An 18,490-nucleotide genomic window follows, 5' to 3' on the forward strand; every position below is an offset into this window, starting at 1 on the left:
CAATGTAATTAAATTGTTAGGAAAATTTTCATGGGCTTTTTTTTTTTTTTTTTTTTTTTGATGATGGTAACCCGTAGTCGCTTATCCTTCAGGCTAAAACCACACAGGAGAGATAACCCGCACTAATTTTCATGGGCTATTTGATCAGCCAGAATTACAAACATTTGACAAAGTGAACTACAATGCACAATTCTAATGTGCAATTTTGGGTCAACTAGAAGAATAAGTGAAAAGGGGTAAACTAAGAAGATACAATAGCCAAAATTGTCAGAATTCAGCTTACACATCTTCATTTCTTGTACAACTTCTGAGGATTGGAGTAGAACTAATATACTATTGGCATTAAGTGAGTTCTATGTAACTGCAGCAAACAGTGCAGATTACTTACCAAGGAGAAACACACATTACTCAATTGCTCAAACAACTTCAACTCAAACTTCGACTACCACACACCGCTCTATCTAAACAACACCTATCACTAACGTGAATGAAAAGCTTAGGGATCTGAAACACCTATCACAAAAGTGAGTGAACAGCTTACGGATTTGAAACACCTATCACTAACGTGAGTGAAAAAGCTTAAAGTAAATGCACTAACATTGCCTTCTTCGTTTCAAACGAGTACCGCTTGGAGGTTGCTGTTGAAGGTTCGACGAAGGGGAGTAACTAATGTCAGGCACAAACATTGAACAGTCAAATGGATTCTGGTAAGTTTTGGGCCAGTAAAGTCCAGAGGCCGTAGGTGGAGATGGAACTTGTGGCACTGCCCAAGATGTGTCTGGCACCTGGCCCAAGCACTCATCACCGTCTAGTTCTTCATCTTCAAATCTTAAGATTGATGAGGAGTCTGACTCTCCGAGCTTGCCGTTATCCGCCTGATAGATTTCATGCAAGAAGAACTAAATTAGGAGCCACGCCGACTATTGAACATAATGCTGTGCAATTGGGAAAATGAAACACCGTAGAAACATAGCAAAAACGACGTATGAACACAGAACCCAGTCTGCTTGGGTTTCACCAGTTTTGTCTAAGCCAAGTGATAACATATGAGCCGCTATTCACAGCCAAAAACATTGCTATCAAACCCTTGAATAAAATCATGTGCCAACATGAATCCCCACCTTTGACTAGAGTCATATTTAGCAAATATATGGTTGGACTCGGAAATGTATTTTCATCTACCAAGCACCGATAGAAACAATAAAATGACCGACACCTAGGCATATTTTTTGTGGCGTGAATGACCCAAAAAAAAAAAAAAAGCACGACATAATAGCTAAAGCTGCTTTTCATTGTCACAACCCTAAGCAAGGTTCTTCACCCAGCCACATGTTAATACTTATGGTGCGCCTTGACTGTCTATAATGAACAATAATCGAGACTCAGGAATCCAAGCATTTCAAGGCCCACATTTACTTGGCGAAGTGCAAGTCCACCAATATTGTAATACACTAATACTCCAATGATCTTTAGCACCTACGGGTTTTCTATATGACAAGGGAAGGGGAAATTCGTGGTGAAATGTGTCTGTCCAATCAAAAGATTGAATTGGGGCTAACAATGTCAATTTTGCCTAAAGTGGTCCAACCACACAAACTTATTTTTCCAGTTTCCTGTCTTCAGATAAAGATTATTCCTTGGTTACTTGTTGGCACAAATACGCGTACACAACTTAATGAAATCCTTAAGTATAGATAACAGCGCATGCATACCACTCAACTGCGAAGCCAGGAATAGACTTCAACAGGGATTTCTCAAGTTTGGTTGATTAGTCCAATACAACCAGGTCCAAAGAAGGAGACAATAGAAATAAAGATCCTAACTACTAGAAGAACAAATAATGAATGGTAAGATCTAAACCATACCTCAAATGGTCAGTCATCCATTGTACCCATACTTCTGATTGATATGCAGTCCAAGAAATTCATCTAAATTCCATTGTGATCTACTACAAACAACAAAAGCTACGACTTAAACCGTACCTTAGATGATCCATCCTCCATGTATCCATAATTCTGATTGAAATCATTCAGACCAATAAATTCATCAAACTGCCATAGTGGCATGCTCCCAGCTGCAGAACCTCCAGCAAACGGGGATTTACTAGGAGCAAAATCCCCAACCCCACTAGCCTGTGTTGGTAATACTTTGTTAAATTGAGCATCCAATGATACTGGGGCACTTCGTTTGGAAAGTGGAGCAGACTCTGGCTGAATGGACTGTGACGTCCCTGAGGATGATGCACCACCAGGATCAACTGGTTCAAGTCCTACTTTTACTCCAGTCAGCAAAAATCTTTGGTGGGCTGCGACATGAGGATTAGCCGTGTGAATAGCAATATCACATTTTCGGCAAAGCAAAGCCCGATCCTCGAGACAAAAGAAATATCCAACTGTTTCCTGCACAAATAGAATCCTTTTATCAATATCTAGAAGAGAAAAATTGGAGATAAGACATCAATAAAGGAAATCGATAGATAGATAAACATGAATTATATACTCCCTCCGTCCCAATTTATGTGGCACCATTTGACCGGGCACGGAAGAAATAAGGAAAGACTTTGTTATGTTTACCAAATTGCCCTTGCTTTAGTGCTTACTTTTGTTGACTTTTCTTCACAATAAGTACATCTTTAAAAGTAAGTGGGACCCAATAAGGGTAAAATATGGATGGCTCCATTAAATAATTTCCAAATAAGGAAATGTGACATTCATTTTGGGACGGACAAAAAAGGAAATGGTGCCACATAAATTGGGACGGAGGGAATACATCTAAAGTCATACTGAAGCACAGAAGAGAAGGACTTTCATTAGAAGGCAGCAAAATTTGATAAACTTGGGGAATATAACTGCTTTGGCTCCACAAAAGAAAAGGCAAATAAAAACCTTAGCCATCAAATCAAATCTCCAGGGAAAAAATGAAATCACTTTTGCTAAGCCAAATGGGTAACTTCTGCTTCATGCGACCATACGAGTCCCAACTAACAACCACAAAATCCTTGAGGTGATTAATATCTGCACTTAGTAATTACTATAGATAAAAAGTTCGGTAATGTTCACGATTTGATATCATGAGCACGTGATCTTCTCCCGAAGAAACTACAGGAACAAATGATTGCATAAGCATTACAGATCTCAACAAGCTCATTTAATCCTTAAACTTTCAAACATTAACTGAGCTTCTATATGTTTATTGAAACATGGAGTTCCATCCTCCTCAGCAAAGCGGTTTTTTCTTCTCCCTTTTTTAGGAAAAAAATATTTTGAGAAATGCATCCCACTTAGAGCAAAGGTGTTGGTTGGAAAAGCTAACCATAGTTCCGTATATGAATATTCATAATTATGAACAGGAGAACAGGTTATGCTAAGACTCCAGATTAAGGTTTTTGCTACATAGAGGGTAAATTCCAACCCCCCGGGCACACACACATACATCCCAAAACCACTGTTTTGCTCCTTTTTTATAAGGTAAATAATTTAAGGAGACTGGAGGAAATCATTATGTTGAATGCTCAATCTCAGTATGTTTTTCCTCTTTAGGCAAAAACGTACAAATGGATTTTCCAACTAGGTCCTTGACTCACAACAGACAATCCTTAACCACTGAACCCTTATGCGAACAACTAATCATAATGAGTTTTCCTTTTTGATACGTGTAATACACTGGTTCTTCTGATGATCACATGTTTAAACTGAATTCTATCATTACATCTCAAATTCCTGTTTTATTCCTACAACATGTGACACTCAATTATCCGTTTCACTATATCTATAAACAGATGTTGAGAAACCTCTAAGCAAAAAAGTACGAATCTATCACCTCTTACTTTCGTAATGTCTCGGCAAAAGGACTGCCAAATAAAGGAAACAGGTACCACATAGTTTTAACATTAAGAACCTCTAGACGAGCTCTCCACATGCCATATGCAAACCATATCCTACATTAATTTCTATGAATCAGCAGCATTCCGTGGAACCATAACCAATCAAGAAGGCATAAATTGCAACTTAGACCTCCATTTATCCATTAGTGAACAAAATTCGCATATCGCCCTAACGTCTCCTGCGCGCAAAAGAATACCCCTAATCTCCTTTTAATATTTTGTTCTTTCTTTCCTCTTCTGGGGTTTTCCTTTTTATTTTCTGAAGGGGAGGGGTGGGAACATCAGGGGAACCAATAACAAAAGCTATAATTTCTACTGAAATAACATGGATAAACGAAATTAGATTTGCACCTAGACATTAACTTCACTTACATATGTTTCCAGAAGAAAAAAAAAAAAAATCAAAAATTAGTTCAGTAGCACTCACAAAATAAGACTTATATAAACGGTAGTATCAATAAACCCAAATAAAAACAACAACCACGCCTCAGTCCCAAACAAGTCAGGGTGGGCTATACCAATCCTCACTTCTTCATTTAAGCTCATTTCATATTATCAACAAGCACAAACATCTATGATTAATTAATGCTACTACAAAACAAATAAGTCAAAAATCACGACTTTATCTATGATTAATGGATGCTACCACATCAATATACTCCCTCCGTCCCAATTTTATGTGGCATCTTTTGGATTTAGAGATTCAAACAAGTCTTTTTTTGACTGTAATTTATTCATATATATATATATATTTTGAATTGTCAATAATTGTGACTTATAATACTTGTTATTACGTAGTTTCTAAATATGTAAATTTTATTTCAAAAAACTTAAAAAGATTCCATGCCTGAATTCACGGTCAAAATTAAACTGTTGAGTCTCTGAAATTCGAACTGTGCCACATAAATTGAGACAAATATTAAACCCTGTAAACGTGCCGAATGCAATATCCAGATGAGTAAATAGAAGAACAAAAGTGTAAAAATGAGTACCTGACAGATGTCACACTTAGGCATAGAAGAATTAGAAGCAGAAAGAGGAACTCTCTGATGTTTACTAGCAAGTTTATTAGCAGCATGTACTTTCTCATCACATGACCAACATAACGCTGCCTCATCTGCACAACACAAAACATTCGCTTCTGCAACCTCACACACGTTACACTGTATCTTCATCACTACAACACTTGCCTACTTACCAAATTAAAAGATCTGAATTTTTTTTAGTATGGTGGTTTTATTGAGAAATTTGGGAGAAAAGAAATGGTGGATTTTGAGAGAACGTGTCGGGTTTAGGACGGTGACCCGATGAGCTGGATTTGGGGGTTTGGGGGGGCGGGGGTCGTACTGTAGGAGATTTTATTGTGTAGCATAATTATGATCTTTGTTAAGACTCTGTTTTTTTGGTTTTAATAATAGGGGATTTTTTGATGTAATCATATAAATATCATCATCATCAAGAAGCCAAGTATTTTGGATATTATAGTGTCACATGATAAATGTTGTTGGTTTTAATACTTCCTCCGTCTCAAAATATTTGTCATTTTTTTATTTTACATGTCCCTTAAGAAATATTAATTAAGAAGGATATTTGACTATTTTACCCTTATTTAGTCTAAGCTATAATCTCTCTTCATTAAATGTTTACTATATTTTTGTGTCATCATTAATGACACTAAGGGTAAAATGGTGAAAAAATAATTAATTTTGTCTTGAACTTTTAAAACGACAAATAATTTGAGACAATTATTTTTAATAATCATGACTAGGGGTGTAAAAAGGAAACCGATAAACCGCACTAAACCGATAGTCCGAACCAAACCGAGAAAAAACCCAACTAGTGGTTTGGTTTTAAAATGAAAAACCCGACCACTCTTGGTTTGTTTGGTTTTAACTAAAAAAAATCAAACCGAATCAAACCAACCCGAGATTACATATATAAAATTTCAAAAATATTTATACATAAAAGTATTTATTTATAATGTAATTTATAAATATTTCTTAAATTTTTTCATAGTTTTTTGTCTTTTAAGATATTATTTCAAGCTTGGAATTAAAATTTTGAATGGTCCAATAAGTTTTATAGCTCATAGATATTAGTAACTCAAATAAAACCCAACAAAATCAAACCAATACTAATGTTAACAAAAGAAATTCAATTCTAACATTATGAATGACAATAATATTGGATATCTATTCTTTAGTCTTATATTGGTTTAGACAGTGAAAATAAATAACTTAATTTTATTTTTTCTTTAATATTTAGTCATGTAATTAATATTTATTGCCGCGCACAACATGACTTAGTTTTTTTAGATTATGATCATTTTCTATATGCCTTATCAATTAGCCGTAATAACTATAGCATGATTTAGTACTTTTAGATTATGATCATTTTATTTTATGCGATTTCTTTACTTTTTTTTTTGAATTTTTTAGTACAATGTCATATCTCATCTCACGTTTTATGTTATTTTCTTAAAAATATCTTAATTAGATAGTCGTCTTACTAGGACTAAAGAAAATATTTGAAATACAAGTTATATAATTTGTATGAAGACTTTACCAATAAAAAAAAACCTGAACAACCCGAGAAACCCCGAGGTTGAAAAATCCGACTTTTATTGGTTTGATTTGATTTGGTATTTGAAAAACCCGAACTAACTCGGTCCATGTACACCCCTAATCATGACAAATATTTTGAGACAACTATTTTTAGTAATCACGATAAATATTTTGAGACGGAGGGAGTAGTGGATTTTGATATAAATATCAAAGTCCAACGAAGCCAAGAATAATACTCATTAGTCAATGATTGCAAGTTGATACAAATCCATCTAAATTCAAAATTTATATCTATATCTATATAAAGAAGATAGTTTACAATAGAATTGTGACAAGTGGTAGCATAAGAAAATGGAATGTGTTAGTTTTAGGACAAAAATCAGTTAATTAATTAATAATTAGTTACATTAGTTATTGTTTTTGAATTTAATACTGAATAATTATAACAATGTATTTGAATTAAAATCAAGCTTTTTCATCGTTAAGATCCCCGTAAAAATTGCACCATTTTGTCTCCGTATAGGTCTCCGTAAGCTTTTAAAATTTTTAAATTCCATCTTTTGGTTCCTTTTTTATAGCCAAAGTATTTCAAGAAAAATATAGGCAACAAATAACAGGTTCTTTGGCTCCTTCTTTGCAGCAACAAAAACTTTATTTTTACTTTGTTTTTAAAATACGTACTAATCCGAATCAACTCAAAGCAGTTTAGATTTTTTTGAAACTAGTTACAATTGTTCTTAAAATTTCCCATTATCAGCATCTGACCACAAATTTAGGGACGTGGCTCTCCACATTTTGATTTTATTTGCCTTCAGTATGTGTACATATTCTTTCCCCCGCCCCCCCGCCCTCCCCGCCCCCACTTTAATTTTTAAACCCTTTTTCTCTTCTCTCCTTTTCTTAATTACAAGCTCTTTCTTTCTTTTCTCTTCTCACATCTATTTGCAGCAATTGTACGTTCGTCTCTTAGGTTTTCTTCTCTTTTTGTCCATTGTAAACGTAGGTATAACATATGCATCCACCGTTTGATATTACATTTATAGGTACATGCTGGTTTGTATGCATTAGAGTATCTTGAGTGTGTACGACATTAAGATTTTTTTTTCTAGCATGCAAGATACAAAAGAATGAGAATACATTACAATTTTTTTTTTTTTAAGTAACCCCATAATTCTTAACCCTACCCCTAAGGATCTTCTCTCTTCTTTTTTCTTTGTTTTCTTTATACACGGTAATAGTGGCAGGAAATGGCTTGATGCACATAAGTTGATGTATAGTAACTGATCTCCGTTATGGACTATTTGGTATATAGTGCATGATGTAGTTTAACTGATATCTGTTATGCACATAAGTTCATGTAGTTTAACTGATCTCTGTTATGCACAAAGATGTATTTGGTATATTAATATAGTGCATAAAAATATTATCATTTCGTATTTATCAGCGTATTTGTCGCATTAGGTTTGCAATTTATTCAACTTCTTTGTGTAGTTTGAGAGTTTAGATTGTTAACTTTTTATACTTGAAACACTGTTGTTTTGAATTTTTACAGTCTTTTTAACTTCTAAAAAATACACAGTTATGTGACTTGGATTGAAACAAAAAAATCAAGTTCTTATTGTGTGGTTAAAGCTTTTGAAAAGCAAATTAAATCTTATCCAAGCTCTAGATAACTCCGAAGTTTTAAACTTGGGGTTAAAATTTTGAATCTAAATAAAAACTCCTATATAAAGTTGCAGTTATTTTTTGAGATAGTTGGTCAGTTTTGAATTTGTATGGTTACAGTTATTTTTAAAACAATTTGAATTAAAATTTCCACGGGGTAACCACTTTAAGTTTAGCTTTATCATGATATAAAATTTCAAATTCAGAGATAAATTTATTACGAATCTTAATCAATGATATTTGCAGGCTCTCTTGATCCAATATCTATTAGTTGGGCAAGGGTGCTGATGAAGAAGGTGATTTGCAGTTTCAAAACATCATGTGTGATAGGGAGAAAAAGTAGAAAGCATGAAAACAGAAGCAACCAAAGCCAAATGATGTATGAGCCTACGAAATACAATTCTTTGATGTTGGGCATTGGGTGCTAGAGGAATTGAATTTCTGTGATCTAATTCTGAACCTTTCATATGTTTCTCTTTGTTTTATGTTTAGTTGTCCATCATTTATTTTTGTCGAATGGGTAATTAAAGTATCCCAAATTAATTAAGGTAATTAGATTTTTTTTCATTCTCCTTGATAGGTGGCGGGTTAAATATGCTAAGCTCGTGTCTAGCTTTTAGATTAGACTTATGTTTTTATCTCTCTTTTGTTGCTCATTTGCATGACCTTGGAATCTGGCTTACTACTTTATTAGTCATCAACTGATTTTACCCGACCATTTTGCACTTCAATATGTTTGTTTACTGTTTAGTTTTGCCGGTAGGCGGTAGACAATCTTTATTCAAAAAACTTTATACACGTGACAATGTTTGATGCTCTAAATTCTTTCCTTAATGAAGAAATGTATGCGGATCAGAAGATTTTTATAATAGACGAAGAAATGTTTGTCACTTCTTTTATTTCTAGTATAAAAAAATAATTTTCTATTTCTATTTTATAGATATAAATGTTGAAACTAAATTATTTGAAATCTCGAATATTGAAAACACAATTTGTTTCAAATATTGTACATTCTGAAACCTCATTATGGTGTTAGCATTAGGCAAATTAGAAAATTGAATTGTAGGCAACACTAATATTTTTAAGATGAATTCAAACTTTTGGTGGTTCAACTTCTTTCATGTTATTATGATGTTGTGTTAGTACAATTTCTTAATTTGTTAGCATTATGCAATTCAAGATGATCAGAACTTAAAGCCAAAATTGTTACAAATATCTCTTCGCTCTTTTTTTTTTTTTGTTAAAAACAATCCGCAAGATCGCGCAGGTACCTATACTAGTAAGTACTATATACCAGAATAGCGTAAATAGTTTTTTTTTTTTTTCCTTTTTCCTTTCCTTCGTTTACGAATTGAAGCGATAAATAGCTAAATTTCAAAGGATCGTAGCAGTAAGGCACACTTTGCTACTTAAAATAGCCATCGTGTAATTAAGTCATCACTAACAGATTATATCCGCGGCTCGATGAAAATTGTACTAAATTTTGATATTATAATGATTGACGCTGGAATAATAACGTTAGCGTTAACCTAATATAAGGAGTCGTGGTTCAACTCTTAAGATACCATCAACTTTTCAAATTTTAATGCATTTACATAAATAAACAGTTCAAATCTATATAAGAAACTTCCTGCCATGCATGATATTATGAAATTTTAAAAGAAATGAATATATCGTAAATTCTTTCTCTTCCTATTAAGCATTATCCAAAATAATTTAAGAAAATTTATAATGGGAAGGACTCGTTTAGAAAGAAATTTAGTACAGTAGTCTCATTTATCACTCTATATATTCTACTAATAAATTATGCTAGTGGCATCTACTAGCTCATATAATATCTAATTTCCTTTCTAAAATGAACTCGATTCTTTGCAAGTGGCGGCCAATAGCTTTGATGAGGCCGACACGCGATTTAGTGTGTGCGCCAACCTAAATACCTCGTTACTTTTTTATGTTCAATATCTATCGTCCCTACTTTTAAAGATTTCTCCACCGGCTTGCGTGTGATTATCACAGCCAGTGAATTCAGATTCTCTGCATTGCAGTAAGGTCTTACTGCCATTTGACATTTAAGATGGTATCTCCCCCCCCCCCAACCCCACTCCCACCCCCACCCCCACCAACCCAACTATCCTTTCCTTGAAACCCCTAAGTTAAGTCATGTACATAAACACCGAAAGGCATCTTAATGTAATATATATTCTAATATAATCTTTTAAACTTGTCTCCTTTTTTTTTTTATTTTGTATAACCAAAATTAACTTTTCGAGAGTCCCATCATCTCGGTTTTCTTATCAACCCGATTAATTTTCGAACTATTTTAGTTTTAGTGTGTCACCTAAGAATACACCACCATTAAAATGTAGAATCTATCAAACACAATCCTATTTGACTTATCAAATAATTTTATTTGTTTCTTATGAAATATTTAATATAAAAGCTATTAAAATACTAATATATATTCTAATATAATTATGCCATCTTTTAGCTAAGAATAATGAATTGAGAAAAAAAAGAGTAGCTTAATTTGATATATATACATCAAGCAACATGGTAAAGGAGAGCAAGATGGAGGTAAAATTCGTTAAACTATAACCAAAAAAATCATCTAAATCTATGACGAGAAACGTATGATTATGTATATGAGGGATCCTTTTGAAACTAAATCCAATCAACTAAAGTCTAAAATATTATATATTCAATTTAACATTTCAAAATATATTTCATACCGATTTTCGGTTTTGCTAATCTTACTAAAAAAACACTGTAGATTTTCAATATGGTTAGGTCCGGTCGGATCGGTCGGTTTTTCATATTTTTTTGACACCCCTAATTGAGAGGGGGAAAAAAGGGTAGCCCTTAATTAAGCTCGATGATATACTTAAACGATACATCCATGACCTAAAGAATAGTTTTTACCACAGTCTAAAATATTACTCCACCTTCATTTTCCCGATTTAATTTTTGCTTCTAAAAAAATTAAAAAATACTTGGGACGAGTTGAGAACACTAATTTGAAGTTTTAGGAGCCGCATATGCATTAAGCCAAACCAAAATATGCATATAAGAAGAAAGATATTATGAATTGTGTAAAGAAACTATTTATAATGCGGGGTTCTTATTCCTTGAACGACTTGAGTAATGGTAGAATGACAATTGAACGTAACCCTGTGAACCTTTAATATTATTGAAGAACCTTCTTTTAAACCTTTAATATTATTGAGGAACCTTCTTTGAACTTTTCTTCTTATGAATTTTCCACTAAGCTTGATAAGAAAAGAACACGAAAGTGAGTCCCCATAGTGCAATTGTCACTACTTATGGAACCCGAACTTGAGTGATCTATCCATGACCGGGATGGAGGTCCTTCTTTGCGACATTTCTACAAGATTATATAATTCTTTTGTTTTATTGGATGAAATTTCAACGAATGAGATCTATAATAACCGTGCACATGTTTAGGTTCGACATCAATGGGAAAATAAAAGGGAACGACCAAGATTTCGTTAGTGAGTTATAAGAAAAAATCTGAACCATACAGATTGCTTGTTTTCTCAAATATGCAGTGTCCATGCATTATATCCCTTTATACCTTCAATGCCAGAAAATTTTCAGAGCAAATTTCTAATGATCAAGATCCCTCGGACTTCTTCTGGACAGACAGCACATATTATAGCCTACAGATAAAGTACTCCAACAATGAGGATAAAGCCCACAAACTACACAAGCTCCATCATAACTGCACCAGAAGATACTGCTCTTTTCCAATCGATTTAGTGTGTGTTGTGTGTAACTCCGGGCCTACATAACCCTCATAACACTACACTAAGGAGGACTCAACTCGAACACATCGATATTATCAGTCTATAAGCCTCTTCAAGCTGAAACTACCTATTTTGCAAGATCAGAACTACTTTGAAGTGTGATCCACATCTCCTAGTAATAGGGTATCTGGAGTTATAAGTCTAGAGAGCAGATGCCTAGGCACAACCGTCTTCCTGCAGCCTACGAGCTGAGGAAGTGTAAAACTACCACCATCAAGCATTTTGCACTAGCATGAAAAGGTTACAAGAGTTAAAACGGAGGATCCGCTCAACCCTTACACCTTCATGAAGATAAATTTACAAAAACTGAATTCTGTTATGTACTCTCACGATATCAGGTGGGATGGCAAGAAAACTTTCAACTTTGGAGCTTTGGAAGAGAGTTCAATGATATCCCCATGTTGAACTGAGTGGACTAGATGAGAGCCATCGATATAAATCAGCCCTTCTTTGCAATACCATGCAATCTCCATCAACTCCTCAGGCTTCACGGTGCCGTGCATCAGGCTATTGTAAAGTCCAGGAGCAATGGGTTCTCTCACTATATACTGGAGATCTTTGGATAAAACTGGCATTGCAAATCCACCTGTTGAGAGCATTGCAGCTGTTGACCCAGCAGCTGTTGACACTCTAAGTCCACTTGATCTGCAATGCACCAACGAAGAACAAGACTGGTCCTCTTTCTTTGTTCTGTCAAGAGAAACAATCATCAAGCACCTATCTCAAAGCAGCATAGATGGGCAGTATGCTTCATATGCTACCCCCAAAAAAAAAAAAAAAAAAAAAAAAAGAAGAAGACTTTACCTGAATGAGAATCGGGAAACTGTAGCAGGACAAGGATGGGCAATTAAAACATCATTAAGTGCGTAAGTTGGCATGTGCTTTGAGTTGAGAGTGATTGACATCCTTGAGACTTCAGAAGGTCTAGCACGATTTTCAAGGATATCATCTATTATCTGCAACAAAAGGTTATTAGTTAAGACCTTGAGCAGCTTTTAAAAATTAAACCCCCCCACAACAAAAGGATCCTAAATCAAGAGTTGTGGTAGCCTCATGGTGAAAAAGTTTATGTGAATATGCTTTCTGTGAGCATGAAATGATCAATTTTGCTGGGAGTCACCTTTATTTATTTTTATTTTTTGTTGATGACATGGGAACCAGCAGCCGCTACCTTTCGGGTGCGCACAGGGTAAACCCAGCTGGGAGTCACCCCTTTATATACATTAACTCCACATGAGAAGAAATTAACAGCACTCCAGCTGAAGCAAGTCAGTATCAACGAGCTAGTTAACAGTAATATTGACAGCCTGATCCCCACAACTAAAACTAAAACATGTACCATGATACACTAGGAGATATGTAGGGACATCATTTTGTTGAAGCAGACTGTCTCATGATTCTTGGAACCACAAATTGCGCTTTCTGATCCCCATGCACATTATTCCGTGGTAGTTTGAATAAACAAGTTTTTATGCTCCATGTTTTTATGAACAGGATCTTTTGAAAACTTCAAATGCAAGAGTAGAAAACAATATTTTTGCTCCTTTTAAGGGGGTAGCATAATCTAGTATGGGGGAACCATAAAACAAACTATTAAGAACAAAGTAATTGAACATGACATACTAATTCCAGACAGTTCAACACAATCAGCAGTTCTTCTATTTATTTTTCTTTCTCAAAAAAAAAAAAAAAAAAAAAAGAAAAAAAAAACTGACCCTATACCTCAAGGTTATGTGGCTCGGTTGCCACTGGAGCCAAGTCTCACTGGTGATAGCAAGAGTAACAAACAAAATCTAGACGCCAAAATGACCAGAAAACCAACCATTCCACTGCACACTAGAATTGTATCAATAAGCATACAATTGAATTTACTCCGACGTACTATCATTCAACAGTATTTTCGCACATTAAACTAATCACAAGCAATCATGCGAAGTCAATAGTATATTAACGGGAAAGCTTAAATAATAAGTAACAAAGTCTCACTTGTTCAAAGTTCTTGACAGTTGCCGCACAAAGATATCCTGTACTCCTTGTAGCGTCAAATTCTTCATTGTATTCTTCAACCTAAAGCACATAAGAAGTGACACAGCGACTTGCAACAAAAGTCATCATAGAATAGACAGACTTGAATATGGATTCTGAAGAAGTTGATAGCCACAAACCATAAACAATTGCAAACCGAGCTAACCTCTTTTGCTTGAGTTGGGTCAGAATTTACTCCTAGAACAGGAATCGAATCGTCCATAAAATGGCTTGCCTGCAGTAATGTACCATCTCCTCCTATAGTAACTACTAAATCTACATCACGGATCGGCCGACATAGATTAAAACGATAGACTGCTTCCCAATCGACAAGCTTTTTCCTCAAAATGTTCTGACAGAAGTTTATAGCCTCCTTGTGGACCAGACATCTACTGTCTAGATATTTCAATACCTGCAATAACTGCAGGAGAAGAAGTCTCATCCTAGTGGAGCATCAGACTGTAAGAATTGAGGCATGTGCCAGTCATCAGGGACTTTAAATATTTGCAGAATAACGTGTAAAAGAAAAGATTATCATGTTCAAATTGATTGGAGTGCAAATCATCTTCCAGTTATTATGGGTCAACTAGTCTCAGCAGTCGAAAAATGTTCTAAATTCAATAATGTTATTACTTGGTCAAAACATGGCAGCTACCAGAATCAGCCTGGTGATATCATTCAGTTGCTTGAAAACTATTAAAGTTTCAAGCTTTAGCACATAACTAATTATACAAGTAACAATCAACAAAATATCTAGGAAACACCACTTTCAAAGGAAAAATAACTAAGGGAGGGGAGAATCTGAGCTTTTCAACGGTTGTGGGTGGTCAAATAGTTGTCCCCTTTGTACAAGGATGTTAATTCCTTCTTTTCTGTTTATCCAACGGTTCATATTAGTTCCGGTTCATAGAATTCTATTCTGTTGAACAACATTTTCTTGCACAAAGAACCTACAATTGAGCGATGGACCCAGGTTAATGGCAAAATCAGGAATTTCACTATGGATGTCCAAACGTTGAAGAAGTAAATAAAAGTTTTTACGATGAATGGGTGCATCCAAAAATTACACTACTTTATCTGATATTTAACTAAATCACAAAAAACACTTATAATAGACTTAACAATTGTACAAATCAACACCAACATAAAGAAGTCAACAAAAGAATCTACTGGAGAAAGCATAATTCTTCAAATTTCACTACGCGATATATAAGAGGACAAGCAAAATGTTTTTTTGTCTCAACTAGTTTTCTCGAAGATCACCAAGTCCATCTAATGGAGACCAAAAATCAATATATATCACCAACATCAACAATATAAATAGCAAGCTGATTATCAAATGCAGGGGCGGAGCTATGCATTGCCTCAACTAGTACGAATTGATATACTTCCTCCGTTTCAATTTGTTTGTCTGGTCTTGACTTTGCACGAAGTTTTAAAAAGTAACGAAGATTTTTGAATATTATTGTCTTAAATTAAAAATACGTAAAATGTACCAAAATATCTTTTAATCTTGTGATCTTAAACATTCCAAATGTCCTTTTCAGTCTTTAAAATTACATACTAAAAAGAAAAGTATAACAAACAAATTGAAACATGGGGAGTACTAAAAAAGGACCTCTAAGAAATCGGCGTGGTTACATCAAAAGGTACATAACTTTGTTGAATAAAGCAATTGCATACAACTGGCTTTGGCATTTTATCAAACACCTAAACTACACATAATTAATAAAAGGAATTAACAGCAAACATTTCTTCAGCTTTTCACAAGTGTAGCAACAACAATGAAAGAAAAATAGGTAAATATGCTACTCACTCGTCCTAATTTATGTGATATAGTCTGCCTGAGAACGAAGTTTAATAATGAAAAGGAAATTTTTTGAAATTTATAGTCTAAAATAAGTCATAAATTATTTATAGAAATGTTATTTTTTAGCACAGACTAAAAATAAAAGTGTATGCATAAATTGGTGGTACAGAGGGAGTTGTTAATTTAACCATGTGAAATTACCTTAGGGTTTCTGAAATTAGAAATGTTATCAAATTGGTGTGTTGGTAACACGTCGAATGGTTTTAATAACAGCAACAATCGCCTCCTCGCCATTTTGTGATTTTTCTCCTTACTTTCAGTGATTAATTAACCTATAAAACAGTCACTGAGAATTGTGACTCTTGGGAAGTTGTCTATTCAATGACTAACGGGTCGAACCGATTTAATTAACGGGTCATTTCACTGTTTAACTGTTTGCCCCGGCTAAATTCTACTTTTCCAGTCAAATTAGCGTCTTACTATATTACCCCACTTTGTTTATCGCACCACAATCATAAACTACTCTGTAGTAAAAAAATGTTCAAATATACCCTTTTAACTTTGCAATTTAGAATAAATATATCTCCATTAATAAAATGATGTATATATATCCTTACCGTTATAAAACGGAGCAAATATACGTCTGCCCTTATATAAATAGTGCAAATATATCATTTTTGCTGACGAGATTTTTTTTAAAATTATTTAGCTTATTTTTTAATTAAAAAATCCCATGCGGCTTTAAAAAAAAGTCTACTCATTTTGTTCGAGTAGACATATTTTTCTAATGCAACATGGTAAATTTTTTTTGATGGGTCGGATCTGGTTCGTTTAAAAAATTATGTCCGTGGCTTTAAAAAAAAATAAGTCTATCTATTTTTTTAAACGAACCAGACCTGACCCACCAGGAAAAAAAATTATCATGTTACTTTAGATAAATATGTCTACTAAAAAATGGTTAGACTTTTTTTAAAGCTACGTGGTATTTTTTTAATTAAAAAATAAACTGAATGATTTTTTTTTTAAAATCAATCAGCAAAAAAGGTATATTTGCGCCAATTTGTAACGGCAGAGGTATATTTACACCACTTTTATAACAGGGGTCCATCTGCTCCAAATCACAAAATTGAGAGATATATTTGCACCTTTTCTCTTTTTATAATGTAAAATTAATTCAATGATATATTCTGTAACAAAAAAATAATGACAGATGATGTAAGTAGGATTTCAATAAAACAAATAAGTTATATAATATACTTAATTCGGTATCAAAAACACAAGTATGATATAATTTCAACAACTCCTTTGACATATTATTTGTGTGGGACGATTTAAAAACACCTCGATGTATACATGGTGAAAGATGGATTATATTAGATTGTATTGGAAAATGACTTTTTGTATTTAGTGATGTGTTGATGTTAAGTAAGGTAAGTTGTTGATATGATTATACTTATACCATAATTTTATACTTTTGTTCTTTGAGAATGGATTTAGCATTTCCAATGTCTTTTTATTTTTGTAATATATGAACATAGTTAAATTGTTTTTTCCATTTTAGGAATTAATTTTAGGACTTTCATATAACAAAATGAAAGTTATTCCATTCGTGAAATAAATATTATCACAATTATAAATGCCCATTTGGCGAATTGCCTCTCCAAATGGAAGGAACAAAACGAAGTCATTCAAAAAAAAAAAAAAAATTGTAACCCGAGCCCTGCTAATGGTTAAATTTCATGGGTGATACCCGAAGCGCTATATGTTAAGAATTTCTTTTAAAACTTCTTTCATATTAGTAAGGGTTCAAAATTATCTACTCCTATATTCCTTTGTTAGTAAAAAGGGGATGGTCTCAAGGATATCATGTTTAAGCACCGAATGTTGAGAAGAAAATAATATATAAAATAAATTAAGAGCGTTTGGCTGTACAAAAGGTAAGTTTTGGATTTGGTTCAATGTGATGCACTCTCTATTTTTCTACGAGAAGTTTTTCAAAGTTATTCTTGACCTTTTCTTATTAACAAACCAACTTTATTCAAGAGCAAATTATGTATTGCACAAAAGTACCTAACTAAACTTATAACTATAATATACCTGAACAACACCTATATTTCGTTTTCTAATAACCAAATATTTACCAATAAAAATATACCTACTAAAATAACTATTTCATCATTATTTAATCACGTATTATAACTCTGATATTATGATCCCAATATAACTTTACCAATGGAACCTTAAATTCTTTAAAGATGTGATGGTTTTGTTACGGCTTGTTTGGATGGTTGTTACCTATTGTGATGTACTGTATTGTTTTAAATTAATGCAATAATTGTTTTAATTGTGAATTAAATTTTATTGTATCATATCTTTATGTAACGAAGAGAAGTTTTATTTTATGTAACAATCAATTTGGTGTGATTGCGTAATTACTTTTTATCCTCATTTGTCTTTACTTATTATTTAATAATCATATTTTATCATTTACCCTATCATTTTATAATAACTCTACCCACTACTCTACTTTTCTTTATTTTAGTGTAAGTTTACCCTTCAACACGTTGATGTGTGCCATTATGTAACGATGAGAAATAATACTGTAGGCACTAAAATTTAATTGGACTTAAATCCACAAATAATTTGGATCATATTCTAAATTCGAGATGTATTGTTCCAAACAAATATTATGGGCTAATATAATCAGATTAATTGCTTA

General features: G+C 33.5%; 2 protein-coding genes across 3 annotated transcripts; both read right to left on the reverse strand.

Annotated features, from left to right (window-relative positions):
* Positions 1–223: 223 nt before the first annotated feature.
* LOC132035877 (B-box zinc finger protein 22) lies at positions 224–5,245 on the reverse strand. Its single transcript, XM_059426025.1, has 3 exons — positions 4,876–5,245; positions 1,983–2,399; positions 224–875 (listed from the first exon to the last, which is right to left on the reverse strand). Exons 1-3 carry the CDS (start codon positions 5,056–5,058, stop codon positions 594–596), a joined length of 882 nt encoding a protein of 293 aa, XP_059282008.1. The 5' UTR covers positions 5,059–5,245; the 3' UTR covers positions 224–593.
* Positions 5,246–11,637: 6,392 nt separating this feature from the next.
* LOC132036148 (NADH kinase) lies at positions 11,638–16,230 on the reverse strand. 2 transcript variants are annotated; one of them, XM_059426402.1, is made up of 5 exons: positions 15,973–16,230; positions 14,128–14,382; positions 13,923–14,003; positions 12,741–12,892; positions 11,638–12,626 (listed from the first exon to the last, which is right to left on the reverse strand). In XM_059426402.1, exons 1-5 carry the CDS (start codon positions 16,063–16,065, stop codon positions 12,263–12,265), a joined length of 945 nt encoding a protein of 314 aa, XP_059282385.1. In that variant the 5' UTR covers positions 16,066–16,230; the 3' UTR covers positions 11,638–12,262. The 2 variants fall into 2 exon arrangements, with proteins under 2 accessions (XP_059282385.1, XP_059282386.1); XM_059426403.1 differs by having other exon boundaries at positions 14,128–14,420; positions 15,973–16,228.
* Positions 16,231–18,490: the final 2,260 nt, after the last annotated feature.

This window comes from Lycium ferocissimum, chromosome 11 (genome assembly GCF_029784015.1).
Source record: "Lycium ferocissimum isolate CSIRO_LF1 chromosome 11, AGI_CSIRO_Lferr_CH_V1, whole genome shotgun sequence".
Lineage (NCBI taxonomy): Eukaryota > Viridiplantae > Streptophyta > Magnoliopsida > Solanales > Solanaceae > Lycium > Lycium ferocissimum.